The sequence below is a fragment of the Mirounga leonina genome, unplaced genomic scaffold (assembly GCF_011800145.1).
Source record: "Mirounga leonina isolate KUSES-001 unplaced genomic scaffold, KU_Mleo_1.0 Mir_174, whole genome shotgun sequence".
NCBI lineage: Eukaryota > Metazoa > Chordata > Mammalia > Carnivora > Phocidae > Mirounga > Mirounga leonina.
In genome coordinates, this window is record NW_023270451.1 from 58407751 (window position 1) to 58427706 (window position 19956).

At 38.7% G+C, this 19956-nt stretch overlaps 1 protein-coding gene across 10 annotated transcripts in view; it reads left to right on the top strand.

Annotated features, from left to right (window-relative positions):
* Positions 1-19956, top strand: part of ST7 (suppression of tumorigenicity 7) — a 236086-nt gene that overhangs the window by 191160 nt on the left and 24970 nt on the right. For 8 of the 10 annotated variants that reach the window (XR_004682077.1, XM_035020977.1, XM_035020978.1 and 5 more), the window contains 2 exons: positions 6673-6745; positions 8193-8295. Coding sequence is in view for 9 of the 10 variants with exons in the window: in XM_035020977.1 (XP_034876868.1) it covers positions 6673-6745; positions 8193-8295 (176 nt within the window). In the remaining variant the exon portion in view is untranslated. Of the gene's footprint in view, positions 1-6672; positions 6746-7503; positions 7640-8192; positions 8296-19956 lie in introns of all 10 variants that reach the window. The other 2 variants (XM_035020986.1, XM_035020985.1) reach the window with 1 other exon arrangement.

The window sequence follows — 19956 nt, forward strand, 5'->3', positions numbered from 1 at the left end:
AAACATGTATCTACTTTCTGACTCAGCAATTTCATTTCCAATTACATATCTAAGAGAATGGTCACAACAGCTTTATTCATAATAGCCCAAAACTGGGAAACAACCCAAATAGCCATTAGCAAGAGAACAAACATATTGTGGTATATCCACAAAATGAAATACTACTCAGCAATAAAAAAGAATAAAGGCCTGATACATGCTACAGCATGGGATGAATCTCAGAAACATCATGCTGAGTGAAAGAAGCCAGACATGGAAGGGTACATACTCTGTGATTCCAATTACATGAAATTCAAGATTGTAGATTTTAATGAAAGATTTTTATGACAATCTGATTTTGAATACCTAAGACAGTTGGAGAAAGTTCTTTCCCTTTCAGAAAAGGAGCCTGTATGAAACAAAAGATGGCCGAGAAGTGGAAGGAAATTTAAACTAAAGCCAGGAGTTCAGCTTTGCTAGTGAGAAATACTTATTTAGCATTGCTTGTTTTTGGAATTCTGTGCTATGTCATTATTTCCTTTCTTTTTCTTTCTTTTTTGTATTTGAATTATTTGTTTGGTTGTTTGGATTTGTTTTATTCTTCCTGAAGCTTCTTTTTATTTTTCCCCTTAATTCTTTTATAACAGCAAATATCTGTGTCATTATCTAAGAATATTTTTTTCTCTTAATCATACTATATATTATATGGCATCTACTTTCTTTTTTAAATCACTCTTCCTGGAGCACTCTAACCTTCAGCTCAAATATGATCCATTTGATCTCTAGGCAAGTTTCACAGCTGTTTTTGTAATGACTTCCCTGAACATACTCCTTTGCTAATAAGAACATTAGTTTTTGTAGCTAACATTTTTCTCATTCTTGGATTCTTTTTCTTAATTAAAGAAAAATTGAATTCCAGTATAGTTAACATACTGTGTTATATTAGTTTCAAGTATACAGTATAGTGATTCAGTAATTTTGTACATTACCCGGTGCTCATCATGATAACTGTACTCCTAATCTCCTTTACCTATTTCATCCATTCCCCCCACCTACCACCCCTGTGGTAACCATCAGTTTGTTCTCTATAGTTAGGAGTCTGTAATTTGGTTTGTCTCTTTTTTTCCTTTGTTTCTTTGTTTTCTAAGTTCCACATGAATGAAACCATGTATTTGTCTTTCTTTGACTGACTTATTTCACTTAGCATTATACTCTCTAGATCCATCCATGTTGTTGCAAATGTCAAGATTTTATTTTTTTTTTATGGCTGAGTAATATTCCATTGTATGTGTATACCACATCTTCTTTATCTGTTCATCTATCAGTAGACCCTTGGGTTGCTTCCATAATTTGGCTATTGCAAATAGTACTGCAATAAACATAGGGGTGCATCTATCTTTTCAAATTAGTGTTTTCATATTCTTTGGGTAAATACTCAGTAGGGGATTTACTGAATCATGTGATTATTATATTTTTAACTTTTTAAGGAACCACCATACTGTTTTTCACAGGGGCTGCATCATTTTGCATTCCCACCAACAGTGCATGAAGATTCGTTTTTCTCCACATGCTTGCCAACGCTTGTTTCTTGTGTTTTTGATTTTAGCCATTCTGACAGGTGTGGTTTGCATTTCCCTGATGATTAGAATGTTGAGCATCATTTCATGTATCTGTTGGCCATCTGGGTATCTTATTTAGAGAATTGTCTGTTCATGTATTCTGCCCATTTTTGATTGGATTATTTGGGGCTTTTTGTGTTGTGTAAGTTCTTTATGTATTTTGGATATTAACCCTTTATCTGATATGTTATTTGCAAATATATCTCCCATTCAGGAAGTTGTCTTTGAGTTTTGTTGATTGTTTCCTTTGCTGTACAGAAGCTTTTTATTCTGATGTAGTCCCAATAGTTTATTTTTGCTTTTTGCTTCCTTTGCCTGAAGAGGCATATCTAGAAGAGTGTTGCTATGGCCAATGTCTGAGAAATTACTGCCTGTGCTCTCTATTAGGATTTTTATGGTTTCAAGTCTCATATTTAAGTCCTTAACCCATTTTGAGTTTATATTCATGTATGATGTAAGAAAGTGGTCCATTTTTATTCTTTTGCATGTAGCTGTCCAGTTTTCCCAACACCATTTGTTGAAGAGACTGGATTCTAATTCTTAGAAGGACTTTTTGGTAATAATGGTAGCTACATGGCACTTACAAAAGACAGGGATTGCATAGTTAGAGCATGTTCATACAAAATTGGACTGAGAATGATTATGAAGTTCCTTCCTCAAAATAAAATTTCTGAATAAATAATAAGCAGTATCAGAAAGCAGCTGATATTTTTGTTTTTTCCCTGCTCAAAATCTCTGATACTACCTGTTTTCATCACTATGGTTAGCCACTCTGTTTCCCTTACCATTTTATCCATTTCCCTAGTGGTAAAAGCATAAAATCATGACAGGCAGACAAAACTATGGAGACAGAGAACAGATTAGTGATCACCAGGTGACAGGTATGGGTGGGAAGGGTACAATTAAAGGGATAACACAAGAGAGTTCCTTTGGAACAGTTGTATTTTTTTTTATTATTATTTAAAGATTTTATTTGAGAGGGGGAGAGAGAGAGCATGAGCAGGGATAGGAGCAGAGGGAGAGGGAAGGGAAAGAATCTCAAAACAGACTCTGCTCTGAGCATAGAGCCTGACGTGGGGCTCCATCCCAGGACCCTGAGATCACGACCTGAACCAAAACCGAATCGGACGCTCAACCAACTGAGCCACCCAGGTGTCCCAGAACAGTTGTGTATTTTAATGGTGGTGGTCGTTGATTGAATCTAGCCATGGGATAAAATTGAATAGAACTAAACACACACATGAAGGCATGTAAAAGAAAGGTGAAAACTGAACAAGGTCTGTAATTTCCTTAATAGTACTTTACCAATGTCAGTTTTTGGTTTTTGATATACTACAGTTATGTAAGATGTCAGCATTGGGGGAAGCTGAGGGAAGCATTCACAGAACTGTGCACTATTTTCACATCTTTTTGTGAACCTATAATTATTTCAAAATAACAAGTTTCAAACTTATAATAGACAACAACAACCAAGTCAAAGTATTTTTTTTTTTAAAGAAATGAAAGAGGTAGTCTTACGAGCAAGCAGCCCATCATAACGAGCTTTCCCCTAAAGGTAGTATATATGCTATTTCTTAAAAGTGAGCCAAAACATGCAGTTCTTGCCTCTGATTTAAATGTTAGGCAGTTAAAAAAAAAAATGGTAGCCAGGTACTAGATTAAAATGTGGTTAATGAATGCACATTGCAAAAGGAACACACTAACTTTCATAAGGGTGTGTGTAAGTATAGGCAGTAGATCTCTGGTCAGACTTCATTTCATGTACGTTCTACCTTTGTCTGTCTGTGCTCTGTCTGGTTCACCAGTGTATTTGCTCATGAACTTGCTTCAAACAGTTTGTAGAACAGAATTCTTCTAGATAGCATCATTGTTATCTTTAAAAAAAATCACTTATTACATGTACATCATAGGAAGCTTTGGAAATACAGATAAACAGTAGAAAAAAAATACCTCTAATCCCACCACTCAGAAATACTGTTGATATTTTGTATATATAATTCTAGTCTTATTATTTCTGTGCATATAAATGCTTTTTAAAAAATATATGAGATCATAATTTTGTAAACTTGTTTTACTTATTATGTAGGTACGGCAATGCACCATTTTCCCAGATCATTAAATACTTTTCGCCCACGTGATTTAATGACTACATAGAATTGTACCCTGTGGATGTACAGCATCTTAACTAAACTTTTGTGATTGGACATTTAGGCTGTTTCCAGTTTTCCACCATTAGAAACAATATTGTCATCAACATCCTTAAGGCTAAATCCTCATACACAGTTGTGATTATTTCTCTTAGGAAAAAGTCTCAGAAGTGAATTGCTGGGGTAGGCAAAATGTCAACGCTTTTGCTTTTATTGTCAAAGATAAGCATCATTTAAAAAAATTTGTTGTAAACAAAAACTTTATTTGAACAACAAGAAGCTTTACCTACAGGGAAACTGAGGATCAGTTTCTTTAGAGTGATTCCTCACTTCTTAGAGGCAACTGCCATTACCAGATAGATGAATTGTTTTGACAGAATTAAAAGGAAAACATTGAAACTATCTAAATAAACAAATTATGCAAGAATTTTTTTGCTATTTTTTATTTTTGTTAAACAGTGAGAGCAAAATAATTTACTTGAGTAAAAGAAAACAAATGGAATCAACATGCCACTAGTGGGGAATGAAGTATTTACATTTCTCCCACTTCCCATTTGATATTGATTAAAGTATATTTTTGGTTATTTAGTTTTTAAGCATTACAACTATGCACATATACCACCTTCTTTACATACAGTGAAGGAATAGGGTTAAAAAAATTTTATGGGAAAAACGCACTATAGTAGTTGTAATGTTGCAGAATTCTGTTGCATTTTTCTAGTTGTGAATGTCCTGTTCATGGGCAAGAGGGGGCCTGGTTCTGGATTAAAGATCATTTTTGATTGGACATCTGTAGTATTTTACAGAACACCTCAGTTGTATGTTTTTCTGCATTTCCAACTGAGTGAATATGTCACTTTGCTTGTTTAGGTAACCATCAAAACACAATCTGATCTTTCTCATTGAGAAGCCAAATCCTTAACAACAGGTTTTCTTTAATTTATCAAGTGAGGCTCCGTCTTGTGTGTTGCCAGCTTCAGATAATTATGTTCATTGTCTTCAGCCTCAGCTCCTTTCTTGGACTTTTCATTGGTCCCTACTTTATGGAAAGCTGCTAGGTTGACACAGAAGGAACACAGATCACACCAAGAAGAGTGGAAACAAGCCTTGGATACTTTTTAAATAAAAAGTCTGAACTTTAAAAGAAGGTCTGAACTTTTAAGTAGAATGGTATTATCTGTAGTTTTTATTACCTTCCAATAACAATCAATGAGTGGAACCTAGTAAAGAAGATATTTGATTCTTGGATTAATTTCCCACACCGGGAAGCAGTTAAATGTTTAGATGTTGGAAAAGCAGCAAGACAAATCCATGAGTATTTGACATTCTTTTTTTCTTCTTAGTCATAAGCACATCATTTTACACTATGCATATGGTGGTGAAATTTTGTTTGAATATAATTTATGAGATGAGGGTTACAAAGGCCTCTTTCCCTTTAGTTCTGTGTTGGTATTTTCTATGATTATTAATTTTTTATCAATGGCATTGAAATTTCCTTCAAAGAGAAATTCCTCTTGCTGGGATTGGTGATAAATACTTATTACTGGATTAGGGATTGCTTTTCTTTTATGACCTTATTTTCCTCTGTGGCTGTCTGTTGGCTAGTTATGGGACTTTCCTTTTCATTCTTACTGTAATGTAATTTTTTTAAGTTTTAATTTAAATTCCAGTTAGTTAACATACAGTGTTATATTAGTTTCAAGGTGAACAATATAGTGACTGAACATTTCCATACAACACCCGGTCTCATCATAACAAGTGCACTCCTTAATCCCCATCACCTATTTCCCCAATCCCCCCACCCATCTCCCCTCTGGTAACCATCAGTTGGTTCTCCATAGTTTAGAGTCTGTTTCTTGGTTTGTCTCTCTCTCCTTTTTGCTCCTTTGTTTTGTTTCTTAAATTCCACCGTAATGTAATTCTTTTGAAGTTGAAAATAGCCCTGTGAAGAAACTGGCAGAGCATTCCAGGTGGTAAGAGTTTCTCCGGCCTAGAGTGGATTTTGCTGCCCTGGGAATGGTCTGAATTAAGATGGCATTTCTCTGTCATAGCATATTTGGTTCAGTGTTAAAGAAATACTATCCAGTAGGAAATAGAGTTATAATTTAAACACAAATTTTTCTCTGAAAGAGACTACCCTCTTTGAATTTATCTATTCTCAGTTGTACCCTGTAGTTTTATTTCCCTTTAAACTAATTATCTATATCTGTTACCCACTCCCACCTCTCCGTGTGAAATTTTCTGTACAGACTGAGAGGAACTGTTTCTTGGAGAAACAAATTAGGCTTTATATGAATGAACAAAAATTGTATAGATTTCTAAAGATTTCACATATATATCCTTATATATAAAGATTTTTCATGTATGTTATATATAATAAATGTGTTACCTTTTCAACAAAAAACTGAATATGAACTTCTTGAAATTTAATGCAAAGGAAATCTGGTTTAAATCTGACCATTAAAAAATAATTTATTTAGGTGTGTTTTTTTTTTTTAAAAAAAGATCCAGGTAATATTTTTTCTTCACATTAGTATTTCATACGCCTGTTGAGAACTTTTTATGAGAGACATAGAGGTCCTTAATCTGCCTTTTATGATATCAAGGGCATTCCTGTAACATTTAAATTTATAGCTATTGTCTGATTAATTAAGCTCAATACATGAAAATCCATGTCTTAAATAGAAGATGATTGCTCAAGAGTCAGGCTGGTGGATTTTAAACGTGAATTATTCACAAAAATATGAATTACCCTTAGTTTCACATACTACCCTGCTACATAAGAAGCAGCTGTGTATTGTATGCATTAAAATATTCTTAATTTATGCTTTGTTAGACTTACATGATTAAAATGCTAGTGGATTAAAAATAATTGCTCTTTATTTCTGCAAACTTCTAAGAGTTTCTACTTTCTTTTTCTCTAACAGATATAAGCTTACCAAAGTCGGCAACAATATGCTATACAGCTGCCTTGCTCAAAGCAAGGGCTGTCTCTGACAAGTAAGTGGAGAATGGCTTGGGCGGTACTAAATGTCTGACCCGACTGAAGGAGGTGTGTTGCCTCTGAGGGCTTTCTCTGGAAGTTTCTCTTAGTCTTTGAAACCCCTGCTTATGAGCATGCATTTTCTAAAACCTGCTGATCTTTTCTTTCACTACTAGAAGGAGGGAATATATATCCCCAGGTTTTGTAAGGGTGTGGTGGGTCCCTAAAGAGGGATTTATGTGAAATTCCATACCTCTGAGGTGACTTTTTTTTTTTTTTTTTGCCAGACAGTAGATACCGAAAGGCCTGCTTGGGACTTACACAAAATGCCTTCCTTTTATTCATTTTTTTGCGTATTCCTCTTCCTTCAGCAGTCCAAGACTGGGTAGTAGTCCTAACAAACACGTGAGATGCAGAGGGGTTGATCATCTCCCATTCTTTGACTCCTCAGTTCCCAATTAACCCCCCACCCAGGGTCCATTTGCTTTGAGTTGTCATCTCAGTGGGACATTTGCCCCTTTTATTCAGGCAGGTGACTTTGGCATAGAGAATTTCCATACACATCCGAGATGACTGGCAGGTGAAAGAGAACAGTTGGCTTCACTGTTCTTGAGTTCACAAATGCTTACGTTTCCCCAATACAATCCCTCTGAAGCACTGAAAAGCAGATAACAAGAAAAGAAAACAGCCTCTGCTCTGTCAGACAGGTTTGCTGTTAAGTGTGTGTGCACTTCAAGACCGAAGTAATTTTCTTTCATTCTTTTTTATCCTGTAGATCGCCAGTACCTACTGCAACATCTTTTCTCCCTACACAGCGACTCCAGCTTGGGAGGGCAGGGCCAGGGTTGTCACAGCTTCCCCTGTGGTGTCTGCCTGCCAAGCACAGCTCTGGAGTTAGCCCTGGGTGTGAGGTGAGAAAGAGATTGCATGGTCTGGTTTTTTTCATTCACTTGGGCAGGTGTCCCGCCCGCAGTTTGGGCACGCACACCCCCCTGCCGGAACGGCCCCAAGCAGGCTGGCCTGTGGTGGAAGCTGCATCGCAGCACTGACATTGGGTTGGGAGCCTCCTTTAAAATTCTCCCCAGTTCTGTTTTTAACCACGTACGCTCTTCTGTAACCTAGTTTTCTCTTTTTCCTACACTGTCTGCCCTCGTCAGTCCTACCCCCTCCCCTGACCTAAGCAGGTACCTCATAGAAAATTTAGACTAGCTATTTAGACAGAGAGACTTGACAGCTGAATTTAATTCCTGCCAAGATTAGATGCAAGCACGCTTTCTGCTTCTGCTGGGGTTTTTGTTGGCCTCGGTCTGAGGGGTCACTCAGAGGTTCCGTGTAGTGGAGGTTTGGAGAGCTCATGCCATTGGCTCGCTGTGGTTTTATGGGCCCTTGACGTGTAGACGCCTTTCCGGGTTGATGCCCAAGCAGTGGTCCCAACTGGATGGTGTTTGTCTTTCTGCTTTTCAGATTCTCTCCCGAGGCTGCATCTCGGCGGGGGCTGAGCACAGCAGAGATGAATGCAGTAGAGGCTATTCATAGAGCTGTGGAATTCAATCCTCACGTGCCAAAAGTGAGTCTGTGGAATCCCCACAGGAACTCGTTATGATAGCAGAGAGTGTTCGGTGACCACAATGTCATGTCTCGAATACACCCAGTATAAAAAAGTGAATTGCGGCCAATGAACATTGAGGCCCTATATAGTCCATGGTTAGCTTCATTTTTAAGCAAAAGCTACATTCAATAGGCTTTGTGCCGATTTGGGGGCTTTCTATAATTGGGGTAAATTGATAGACCTGGCTTAGGCAGGTCAGGCCAGGAAGCCTGAAATTGGCAAAATACAGAGATCCCAAGAGTATTGATGCATTTGATAGGAATTTCACACCAGTTACAATCTTACTTAGACCCAACTCGGGAAATGAACCTGGTTTTGAATATAAATGGTAAAAAAAAAATACTGATTAAGACGTTCTGAGTGCTTTGTGAGTGCCATTTTAGGAGGAATATGTAGTAGGAAATGTTTATCTTAATTGTTAACCACATGATTGACCAATTTATAAATACCCAGTATTTCCCATATATTTATTTTCCTGAATTTGATTTTAAAAGGGAGTCAAATCATGATAGAGGATATTTCTATAATCTTTTATTTAGGAGATGGATGTGTATGATTTACCTATATTTGAATACCTGCTATGTGATAGGCACCTTGCTGAGTGCTATTTTCAGTTTCTCAGTGTTATAAAGCACATTTTGAGCTTTGGGAAACTATTCATACAGGGTACCACAGGCATAGATTTCTTTCAAATTTCTGAGGAAGACTTTCACTGGTGAAAAATGACAAAGGAAGGCTATTTTGTTTTCTTGCAGTACTGTAGCAAGAGGGTGGTGTATGTGTGCATGTATGTGTGTATGTGAGGATTTGTAGAGTTACCTACTTTAATTTATTTTGTTGATATTCACAGTGACAGAGATAGGTGACCTAACATCATTTCTGAGCTTTGACTCAGGTCATGCTCATTTTCTCACAAAACAGAATCTGAAGAATGGTGCACAGTGCCACAGTTGGTGAAGGATATAGTTATCCACTCTAGTTCCAGTGGATAATGACCAACATAGTACTTGTAGACTTAGGTATCATAGATAGCATGGTATAACATCTCTTTATTTAATGTATTTCTGGCTAGTTAAAAATGTTTGTTCAAATTTGATTAAAATTTAAAGCTAATCATGAAAATATTGTCCTGAATTACAATCAACTTAGGTCATCAATTAATATCTATTGAATGCTATGTTCAATACAGAGTTATTCTATGAGTATAAATAAGCTCTTCTAGAAGTAGCATTGAGCAGTAGAGTCCTAGAAAAAACTTGGGTTCAAGTTCTGGCTCTGTCATTTATTAGCCATGGGAGCTGGGGGCTTAGCATCTCTGAACTCAAAGCTTTCCCTCATTTTTTCAAATGACGATAAAAATATAAACCTTACCTTCTGTGATAAAGACCAAGTGAGATAATATAGTCAAAGTTCTTTGAAAAATTGAACATCATATGTTCATAAAATATTAAAATTGATATTGGACTTGTTGGCAGCCCCTCAAATCTGGAAACTGGGTCCTAACTCTTCCAGTTTTAGCAGAGCTTTGTAATCTTAGTGCATGAGATAGGAAACTGGTACTTGCTGGTTAGATATTTTAGTTGAAGCTGTAGTATAATTCTATGATAAGGGTCTTAAATGGTTGATTGAGCTTCTAGAAGAGTATTAAAAGCCCTAAGAAATAGTTTAAGGCTACCTAGGAAGAATTTGACTCAGTCAGCTAGCACTCTACCTGCAAAATAGAATTCTTTTTAGAAGTGGGAACATTTGAAATATTTGATTTCACTCTACTCTTTAATTGTTGACTGGAGAAAAGATAGGGTACATAGGTAAACCGATTCTCTACACTTTGCTTTGTTGGTGATTGTGCTGAGGGAAAACTTGTTTCTAGATTGTCTTCATCTATTGACATTTCCATGGGGAAAAGGCCCTGTGAATCACTGTTCAGAATTATGTCCAGAATTAACCACAAACCTCTGGTACATACGTGTACTATTTGCAGGCTGTTATAAACATCCTTTATACATGACCTATTTATTGGGCTGCTTGCTAATACTTTAGTAAACACACACACACACACTGGTGCCTTTTCAGGCAGAAGGTAGGCTTAATTCTAATGAGACATCAGTGAAAGATATAAACTCTTAGACTCTTGGTGTAAGAAGGGAGCTCAGAGATCATCTAGGACACCTTCCCATCCTCAGCTTGAATCTCTCCTCATAATGATATCGTGATGATTATTTTTAATATTGGTTTTTATTGCATGTTTACTGTGTGCCAAGCACAGTACTAAGTGAACTACATATGCCTCTCATTTATTTTGCATAACAACACTGTGAGGTGTATCAGCCTATTAGCCCTGCTACACAGATGAGGGCACTGCAGGTCTGGAGAGGTTAAGTGACCTGCTCACGGTCACACAGCTAGTAAATGACAGAGCCTGAACTGGTTCTGGGTTCTCAAACCCTTCAATATCACCCTCCACAGCCCCCCCACCATCCCACCAAGTTGCGGACCAGCCTAGACTTGAAGCCTTCAAATGATGGCGGGCACGTGACTTCCCAAGGCACTCATGGACAGTTCATATTTCCTCAAGATACTCTCCTATTTTAAACACTTCCTTGCCTTCTTTTTCTCTATCACAGGAAGTCGTCAGTGGCCTACCACAGGAATTTTCAGCAACTACGTGCCGTTTTACCCAATTATAGTCTGTTAGAAGGAGAAAAAATACCAGATAAAATAGCTGAGAACTACCTTCCATGAATGTCCAGCTTAGGTCTGTCTGGTATTCTATTAAGCAGAGGTACATAGTTAATATTTCAACAGCCAGTGGAAAAATACCAATTATTTACTCCAGAAGGGTTACTCTTAGGAACACTCTTCACCTGCAAATGTGCAGAGTAGGGAGTCTCTCTCCTAAACACACCTCAGGACCAGGAAGTAAATAAGAACTAGTAAAAAGCCGTGGGCCTCTATTCTGAAGGGAGCCTTTTAAGTAGTTAGGTATATCTAAAACACAAGGATTTCTGAGGCTTTCGATTGCAGCAGATTATAAGGAGGAAGCAGCCCGTAGGCTCATTATAAACTGAATTGTGTGACTCCCCTCCTGAGGAACTGCAGCTGCGTCCCCTACCCTACAAAGGAGGATATAAACTACTTGAAAGGTTCTTCAACATCCTTTAAAATATGACCCAACTTGTTTTTCGGTTTTTCTAGCTACTTCCAACAGTCTGTTTATTGTTCCAGAAACGTTCTCCTCCTCTTCCTTCTTTGCTTCCTCTGAGGATGTCCTACTCATCCTTCACCTCCACCATTAAAAGTCACCACCGGGAAACCTGTTCATTCCTCATCCCAGAATCAGTCTCTCCCCTCTGTGATCTCTCACTACCGTGAATTGATTACAGAATTACTCTTTTCCCCTTTTTGAGGATGACTAGTGGTTTTAGGATCTTAATGATGCTTCTGTTTTCTAAGAACTGGGTACATGGTTCAAAAAGATGAAATCTCTAAACCATTAGAGGATGTTTTCCATTTAATGATATTAAAATAAGAGCTTTGAATTTAAAGGGAATATTCTTCATTTTTTAAAGAAAATTTCACTTAAGTTGCTGGACAAATGAAGGGCCATGCTCATCTCTGTTCTATATCTTCATCTGTATATTGTTATAGTTTATTGGATTTTTTTGTTTTAGCTTTTCCTTCTGCTTTCCCTGCAAATATGCTTCCCCACCTACCCTGACCTATTTTGTTTCCTTTGCAGCACAGGAGCCTTTTATTTTGATGTAGTCCCACTTGTTTTTTTTTTGCTTTTGGTGTCTATGCTTTTGGTGTCCTAGCCAAGAAATCATTAGCAATGTCGAGATTTACATGGGAGGATGGTGTTTTTCTCTCAGTGATTCATCACTCTGCAAGGATCACTAATGCTACATACTCTTAGTAGGCTCTATCTACACTGCAAGTCTTTCCCTGTGAAGAGACCCCTTTTCGGTTTGGAGGATGTTTCATTAACTCCTTCGGGGTGCTAAAGATAAATTTCATTTTCTGACACATTTCCAAAACAAGACTAACTTACTGGTTTGTTACAGACAGTATTAGATTTTGTTTTTTCCCTCTGTAGTGGTGGTATAAAAATAAATTTCTTTCTATATTAGAAGAAAGTATAAAGAAATTTTTCATAGTCCTATCATCTAATCCGATTTAAGACTCTTTCTAGCCTTATTTTCCCATGCATTTTTAATACTTAGGAATCATAGTCACACAGCATATACATTTTTTAAAAAATTAACCTGGGGCTCTAAACTTGAATTTTGTGGTTGGGTATTGGGGGGTATATTTATTTTTTTTTGGAGGAGGATCATCAGATTTTCATGGTTCTTTGACCTTAAAAAGGCTATCTTCTAACTGAACATTAAAGTCCAAGTCTTTTAGCCCTGTGCCTTCAAACACTCTAAAATATTCTCAGTAACTGTTTTCTGGATGATTTACTTCCCTTATTTTTTATCATAAATAATACATATCATGAAATCTACCTTCTTAATAAATTTTTAAGTATGAAGTATAGTATTGTTAACTGTATGCACGTGGTTGTTAGAACTTTTTCATCTTGCATGTCTGAAACCCCATACTCTTTGAACCAGGACCTCTCCATTTCTCCCTCCTCCTCCCAGCCCCGGGTAACCACTGTTCTACTTTCTGCTTCTATGAGTTTGAACACTTTAGATATGTCACATTGGTGGAATCATGCAGTATTTGTCCTGTGACTGCTTATCTCACCTAGCATAATGTCCTCCAGGTTCATCCATGTCACAGCACAGGACAGGATTCCTTTCTGTAAGGCTGAATAATATTCCATTGTGTGTGTATATCACATTTTCTTTATCCATTCATCTGTTAATGTAAATTTAGGTTGTTTCTACTTTTTTGGCTATTGTGAATAATGCTGCAATAAACATCAGAGAGCAAATACCTCTTCAAGATCCTGTTTTCAGTTCTTTTGGCTGAATACCCACAGTGGCATTGCTGGATCATGTGGCAGTATTATGTTAATTAATTAATTTTTTTAGACTTTACTTATTTATTTGACAGAGAGTGCGCACAAGCATGGGGAGCAGCAGGCAGAGGGAGAGGGAGAAGCAGGCTCCCCACTGAGCAGAGAGCCCGACATGGGGCTCAATCCCAGGACCCTGGGATCATGACCTGAGCCGAAGGCAGCCACCCAACTAACTGAGCCACCCAGGGACCCCACTATTTTAATTTTTTGAGGGACCTCCATACTGTTTTGCATAGTGGCTGCACCAGTTTGCATTCCCACTAACAGTGCACAGGGGTTCCAATTTCTCCACTTTCTCACTAACACTTGTTATAGTCTTTTTTTTTTTTTCTTTTTTTGACAATGGCCTCACACATCCTAACTTGTATGAGATGATATCTATTGTGGTTTTGATTTATACTTCCCTGATAATTTGTGATGTTGAGCATCTTTTTTTTTTTTTTTGAGAGAGTGAGTGTGAGTGAGTTGGGGGAGGGGCAGAGGGGGAGGGGGAGAGAGAGAATCTTAAGTAGGCTCTACGCCTAGTGGGGAACCTGATGTGTGGGGCTCCATCTCACAACCCTGAGATCATGATGTGAGCTGAAATCAAGAGTCAGATGCTTAACTGACTGAGCCACCCAGGCACCCCTGAGCATCTTTTCATGTACCTGTTGGCCATCTGTATGTCTTCTTTGGAGAAATGGCTGTTCATGTCTTTTGCCCATTTATTGTTCAAGTTATTTTGTTTTGTTTTGTTTTGTTTTGTTTGTTTGCTATTTAAATTGTAGGAGTTTCCTGTATATCTTGGATGTTAACCCCTTATCAAATGTATAGTCTGCAAATATTTTCTCCCATTCCATAGGTTACTTTTCCACTCTGTTGTTTTCTATGCTGCACAGAGGCTCTTTATTTTGATATAGTCCCACTTATCTATTTTTACTTCTGTTGTCTATGCGATTGGTGTCCTATCCAAGAAATTGTTGCCAAGACCAGTGTTATGAAGCTTCTCCCTATATTTACTTCTAGGGGTTTTATAGTTTCAGGTCTTACATTTAAATCTTTAATGCATTTTGAGTTGGTTTTTGTGTATTGTTTAAGATAAAGGTCCATTTTCATTCTTGTGCATGTGGAATCCAGTTTTCCTCGCATTATTTATTGAAGAGAATGATTTAATTCTTGTGTCCTCTGTTGTAGACATCAGGTGGTCAACTATAATAGCAAACCTTTTGGTCATAAAGATATTTTGGTGTTTACGTTATCTATTTAGGATAGATATACAGAATGAGAATTACTGAGTAACATATAGAAGCACTTCAGGGCTCTTAATGTTTATTGCCAGATGCTCACCAAAAAAAGATTGTAGTAGTTTACACCTCCATCAGCAGGTAATGCCTTCTTTACCATTTTCTCGCACCCTCACCAGCATTGAGCAATCTGTTTAAAACAGAAAAAAGAAAGAAGGAAAACAAAAAAATAATTATGATTTCATTGGGTACAAATGTAATTCTGTTCTTTAGTTGGCGTTTCTTTGCCACTACTAGTAAGGTGGAACATTGCTAGCCATGTGTGTTTATTCTTTTCTGAATTGTCAGGCCCATTATGTAGACTTCCTGTTCTTACCGGGAAAACATATTAACGTAATGATAGAGCAAGAGGTAGCGACATCAGGTAGGCAGACCTGTGAAGTGTCATTAACAGGGTCCAGAAGTATTTGAAACAAGGACTCTCACTACTTCTTGTCCATGGCCCAAAGGGAACCATGGGAAGGGAGAGTTGATTAGCTCCCTGCCTGTTTCCTTTTTGATAAAATGGGTATAAAAATAAAAGCTTCATAGGTCTGAGGAAATGTAAATGGAATTACATTGTGTAACTCATCCAGTACATAGTAGGCACTTGGACATGTGTTGGGCCTTTGTCATCTTTTCCCTGGTACTTTCAGCTCTATTTCTGCTATTGCTGGCTGGGCTACAATAGACACTGCCTAGAAAAATGCATTAATAAGTACTTTTTGAAACATCCTAGTGTAAGAAGGACAACTAGAGAGTTTAACGGTGGCACTGCATTGCCCCTGACCTTGAGTACCCACAGCGTCCCTTTAAGCCTACAGATTTGAGGGGAGGCTCTAGCATGCTCTGGCTTACAGCTGTTGTCTTCTGGAATTCCCAGTTTATAACTGTCGGTAAATCCGTTGCTTATGGTTGATTAGAAGTTACCTGTTTCCGACCTCTGTCTCCTATTTTTTTTTTTCTGGAATGCCACCAAAACAACAATGACAAGTAACTAATAATGATTTTTTAGAGCAGTAAACATTTTTTTCCCTCCTAATACAATCTTATATGAAGCCTTAATGAACAAAGCAAGTAGACGTAGAACTGCTATGGTTGAAACTGGGATGAGAAAGCAGGTAGCCCAGCAACCCCAAGGCACCTGTACATACAGTTTAGAAAAGAACAGAAGCCTATGACCAGTCACTACCACTACAGGAAAATCCCAAGCATGTGAGGTCCCACCCATAGAACTGGAGGCTCCACACCCATTCTGATGAGCAACAGAGGGCTGAGGGAGCCCCAAGGGCTTGAGATGCCTGAGTGTTGTCGGTGGAGACATTGAGGGGAAAAAAATCACCAGCACCAATGCAGGGAAAGCTTTCATCTTCATCTTGCCTAAAATACCAGCACTAGGAAGCCATGGGCTCTTCCTACTGGCCCCACATCGGGGTGCAGTGGGCAGTCCCTGAGTGTGCTGGGGGGAGGGAGCTTGCTGTGTTCCTGAAGCTCCTTTTACCAGCCAGACAGCCCAGGCTTGACATGGTATTGACAGGAGGATCCAGCCTAATAGATACATAGTTTTTAAATTCTCAGTCTCAGAGTGTGGAAAGTCATGAGAAAATAGGAAAGAATGAAAAATGTTATGACAGAAATACATTCCCAATAAAAATTCACATTTTTTAAAAAAAGCTCATCTAATGTTAATCTAGAAACTCTTATTTCATGGGGGTTTTAAGAGGCTTGTGGGAGAAAACATCCTGGTCATTGTATATGCTAATGGAGTGTCCACAGGACCTTGTTAGAGTGATGGAAATTCTGTTTCATGCAGACACTAGTGCAATCCTCCCTTTATGTCTTGGTAGAGCTGATTGACAAGAGTATAAAATTGCTTTTTAATCCAATTTAGGAAACAAAACGTGTAGTGGGTTTTAGCATTTAAAAATGCTTGAAGCTTGGAAGCAGAAACTCAAAATACTCTGGCAGATTGTCTGTGATACTGTATATCAATGGTACATTTCAGAAATATTATTTCAATATAAGTTTCTTTGAATTGAGTCATATTTGTTCCAAAGCTTTTTTGGATTAGAATAAGGAGAATGTATTGTGGAAATATGACCCAGAGGAAAGTGAGCAGAAACCAGTTTTTAGGCACATTTCTCAGGAATAGACAGTTTCTAAAAGATCTCTTTCTTTAACAAAAAGCAGTATAGCTGCCCCACCAAGGCCACTGCCATCATGGCCAGCCTACCTAGGTCATCCGATCCTTTGGCCTCTTGTCAAAGCCCATCCGGTTTCATCTCTCCTCAGTGTTCTGTCCCACTGACCACTTTTTCTACCTCAGGGCCATCTTGGCTCTGTACTGCGTGCTCTCTGGGTCACTCCTGCATTTCGGGGCACTCTCCTCCTACATCGTTTCCTCCCCTGCCCATCCCTGTGATTGGTCCTCTGGGAACATCATTCACTACCCACCGTTTTCTTGCTTGAAGCTCTCCTGCGAGATCTCCTGTGCTCCTGTTGCTTCAGCTTCCGCCTCTCCCTGCACAAACAAATCCCTGTGTCCAGCTTCTCTTCCGGGCTCCAGACTTGCACACCCAGCTGCCTTCAGGCTATGCCTCCAAGCACTTCCGCTGTCCTCTGGTGTCTTATATCAGCTAACTATCTCACATTACTCTAGTTTCCTAAACTAGAAATTTCACAGTCCCCCTTAATGCCTTTTCTTGCCATCAGATTCAGCCAGGCGCCAAGTCCTGGGGAAGCCCTCCTCGGTTTAGTCACCCCTCACCCAGACCATGACAGAAGCTTTTTAAGACTTTTCTAAGTTCAGTCTCTTGTCCACTTGACTTGTCCCTTTCTTTCAAAACCACTGGTGGTACCAGCTCACTTCCCAACTGCCTGCTACAGCAGATTTCAAACTGTCTTCCTAGGAGCCATAAGGATTCCTCGGACCTCTATTAGCTCCCTCCCCCAGGGGCCCCCCCCACTTTGTTTTATATCAATTTCACGTATTCTGTTTTAAGTTGCTCTTTTTCTTTTGAACATTTTTTTTTTTTCTGTTTCTCAAAGTTTAAAAACTATGGAATAACTCAGACCGGAGGTCAGACTCTGGAGCATAGGACGGAACTACTTTTACAGTCTACTTTTCCTGCTTCCCTTGGAGAGTAGCGTAAAACCGGAGTTCCAGTGCAGTTTCTGGTACATACCATTTGTGCGACCCTGGTCAAGCTACTTAACTTCCCAAAGCCTTCATTTTTCCATCTGTAAAATAAGAATCCTAATCCCTCACAGAGTTGTAAGGAGTATCTGAGCGAATACTTGACACCTGTTAGTGCTTGGTCAGTGTTGGGACTGCCTATCATGTTAGGACTTAAGCACCTTAAGATTATAAGCACAATATACCCTTTGATGCTTTGCTGCCACTGCCTAGCTTTGCAGTGGCTTCTGCCTCCCCTCATCTTTGTAGGTGAACTAATTTAATTAATAATAAGACTGACTCGGGGCGCCTGGGTGGCTCAGTCGTTAAGCATCTGCCTTCGGCTCAGGTTGTGATCCCAGGGTCCTAGGATCGAGCCCTGCATCAGGCTCCTTGCTCCGCGGGAAGCCTGCTTCTCCCTCTCGCACTCTCCCTGCTTGTGTTCCCTCTCTCGCTGTGTCTCTCTCTGTCAAATAAATAAAATCTTAAAAAAATAATAATAATAAGACTGACTCATACTTTCCTTTTTCTGTGAAACTTCTCAGAGACAGTACCCCTCATTTGCTTCCTCAGTACTTAGTCAAATTGACCCTTGAACAATGCAGGGGTTAAGCATGCCAACCCCCCCACGTAGTTGAAAATCCCATTATAACTTTTGACTCCCTAAAAACTTAACTACTGATAGCCTACTGCTACTAACTGGAAGCCTTACTGATAACATAAAGTTGAATAATAATATATTTTGTATGTTATATGTATTATATACTATATTCTTACAATGAAGTAAGCTAGAGAAAAGAATGTTAAGAAAATCATAAGAGAAGATATGTTTATAGTATTGTACTGCATTTATTGAAAAAAAAAAAAATCCACCGGGCACTTGGGTGGTGCAGTCATTTAAGCATCCGACTCTTGGTTTCAGATCAGGTCCTGATCTCAGGGTCGTGGGATCGAGCCCTATGTTGGGCTCTGTACTCAGCGCGGAGTCTGCTTGATATTCATTCTCCCTCTCCGTCTGCGCCTCCTGCTCGCATTCTTTCTTCTCTTTCTCTCAAATAAATAAATAAATCTTTAAAAAAATCTGCGTATAAGTGGACCCACACAGTTCATTTCCACATTGTTCAAGGGTCAACTGTATATACCTCTTACTAAGGCAGTCATCATGTTGAATTTTATTGTTTCTTTGTCTTCTCACACACACACACACACACACACACACACACACACACGCTTCTACAAAGATTAGGGATCATCAGGATAGGGACCTGACCAATTCATGTCCATGCCCTTGGCGTGTCCTTAAGGTAAACTGTGAGTGCTGCCATGGGTGTGTCATTATACTACACCATGATCTCTCCTAAATCTTTGCTTGGGATGCACTGTGGGTTTTTGAATGAAGTACAGTAACTGATGAATAGAGAAGTGAGCCAGCAAGCAGTGGTTATCTTGTACGGAGGCCCCCTGAGTGGTACCACAGATCACCAGGTGTAACTTGGCAGTTCAGCTTTGCATTGTGCTTGTTTACAGATTGGTTAGTGACCCCCCAGTAGCCAGTTCTTTTCAGGCGACCTGCCACTACTGTAAAATTGCTGAAGTATTTTACCTAAAAACAGATTCAATTATTTGTGGGACATACATACACAAAAAATACAACTTATCTCCACAGTAATATAAACATTTCATTTTTTTGTTAGTAAAAATAGCTACCATTTCATGAACACGTATGTGCTAGGTACTGTGTGAATGCTTTACATATATTATCCTACATAATCTTCAACAGTTAAAATTGGCAAGATGTGTATTTTTATTATTCTAACAGATGAGCAGGCTGAGGTTGAAGGAAATTAATTTATCCAGGGTCTCAGAGTGGAACAGTAGGGCTGGGATTCAAACAGTGGGTCAAAATGGCCGAGGGTATATGAGAGCAGGGGAGGCAGGGAACCGTGATACTGTGTATTTCAGTCCCATCCCAGCATGCCTCAAGAGAGCCATGGTTACTTGTGGTATTTTTGTCCTATTCCAGCGTGTGTCTTATTGAGTCCAGGGAGTAGGCAACATTGAGACTCAAAATATATAGCTTGTCTTCCAAATAGGACTAATTTTATTCTCTGAACTCTTTACTGATAGATATTTTTAAAGTATCCATTCTGGGC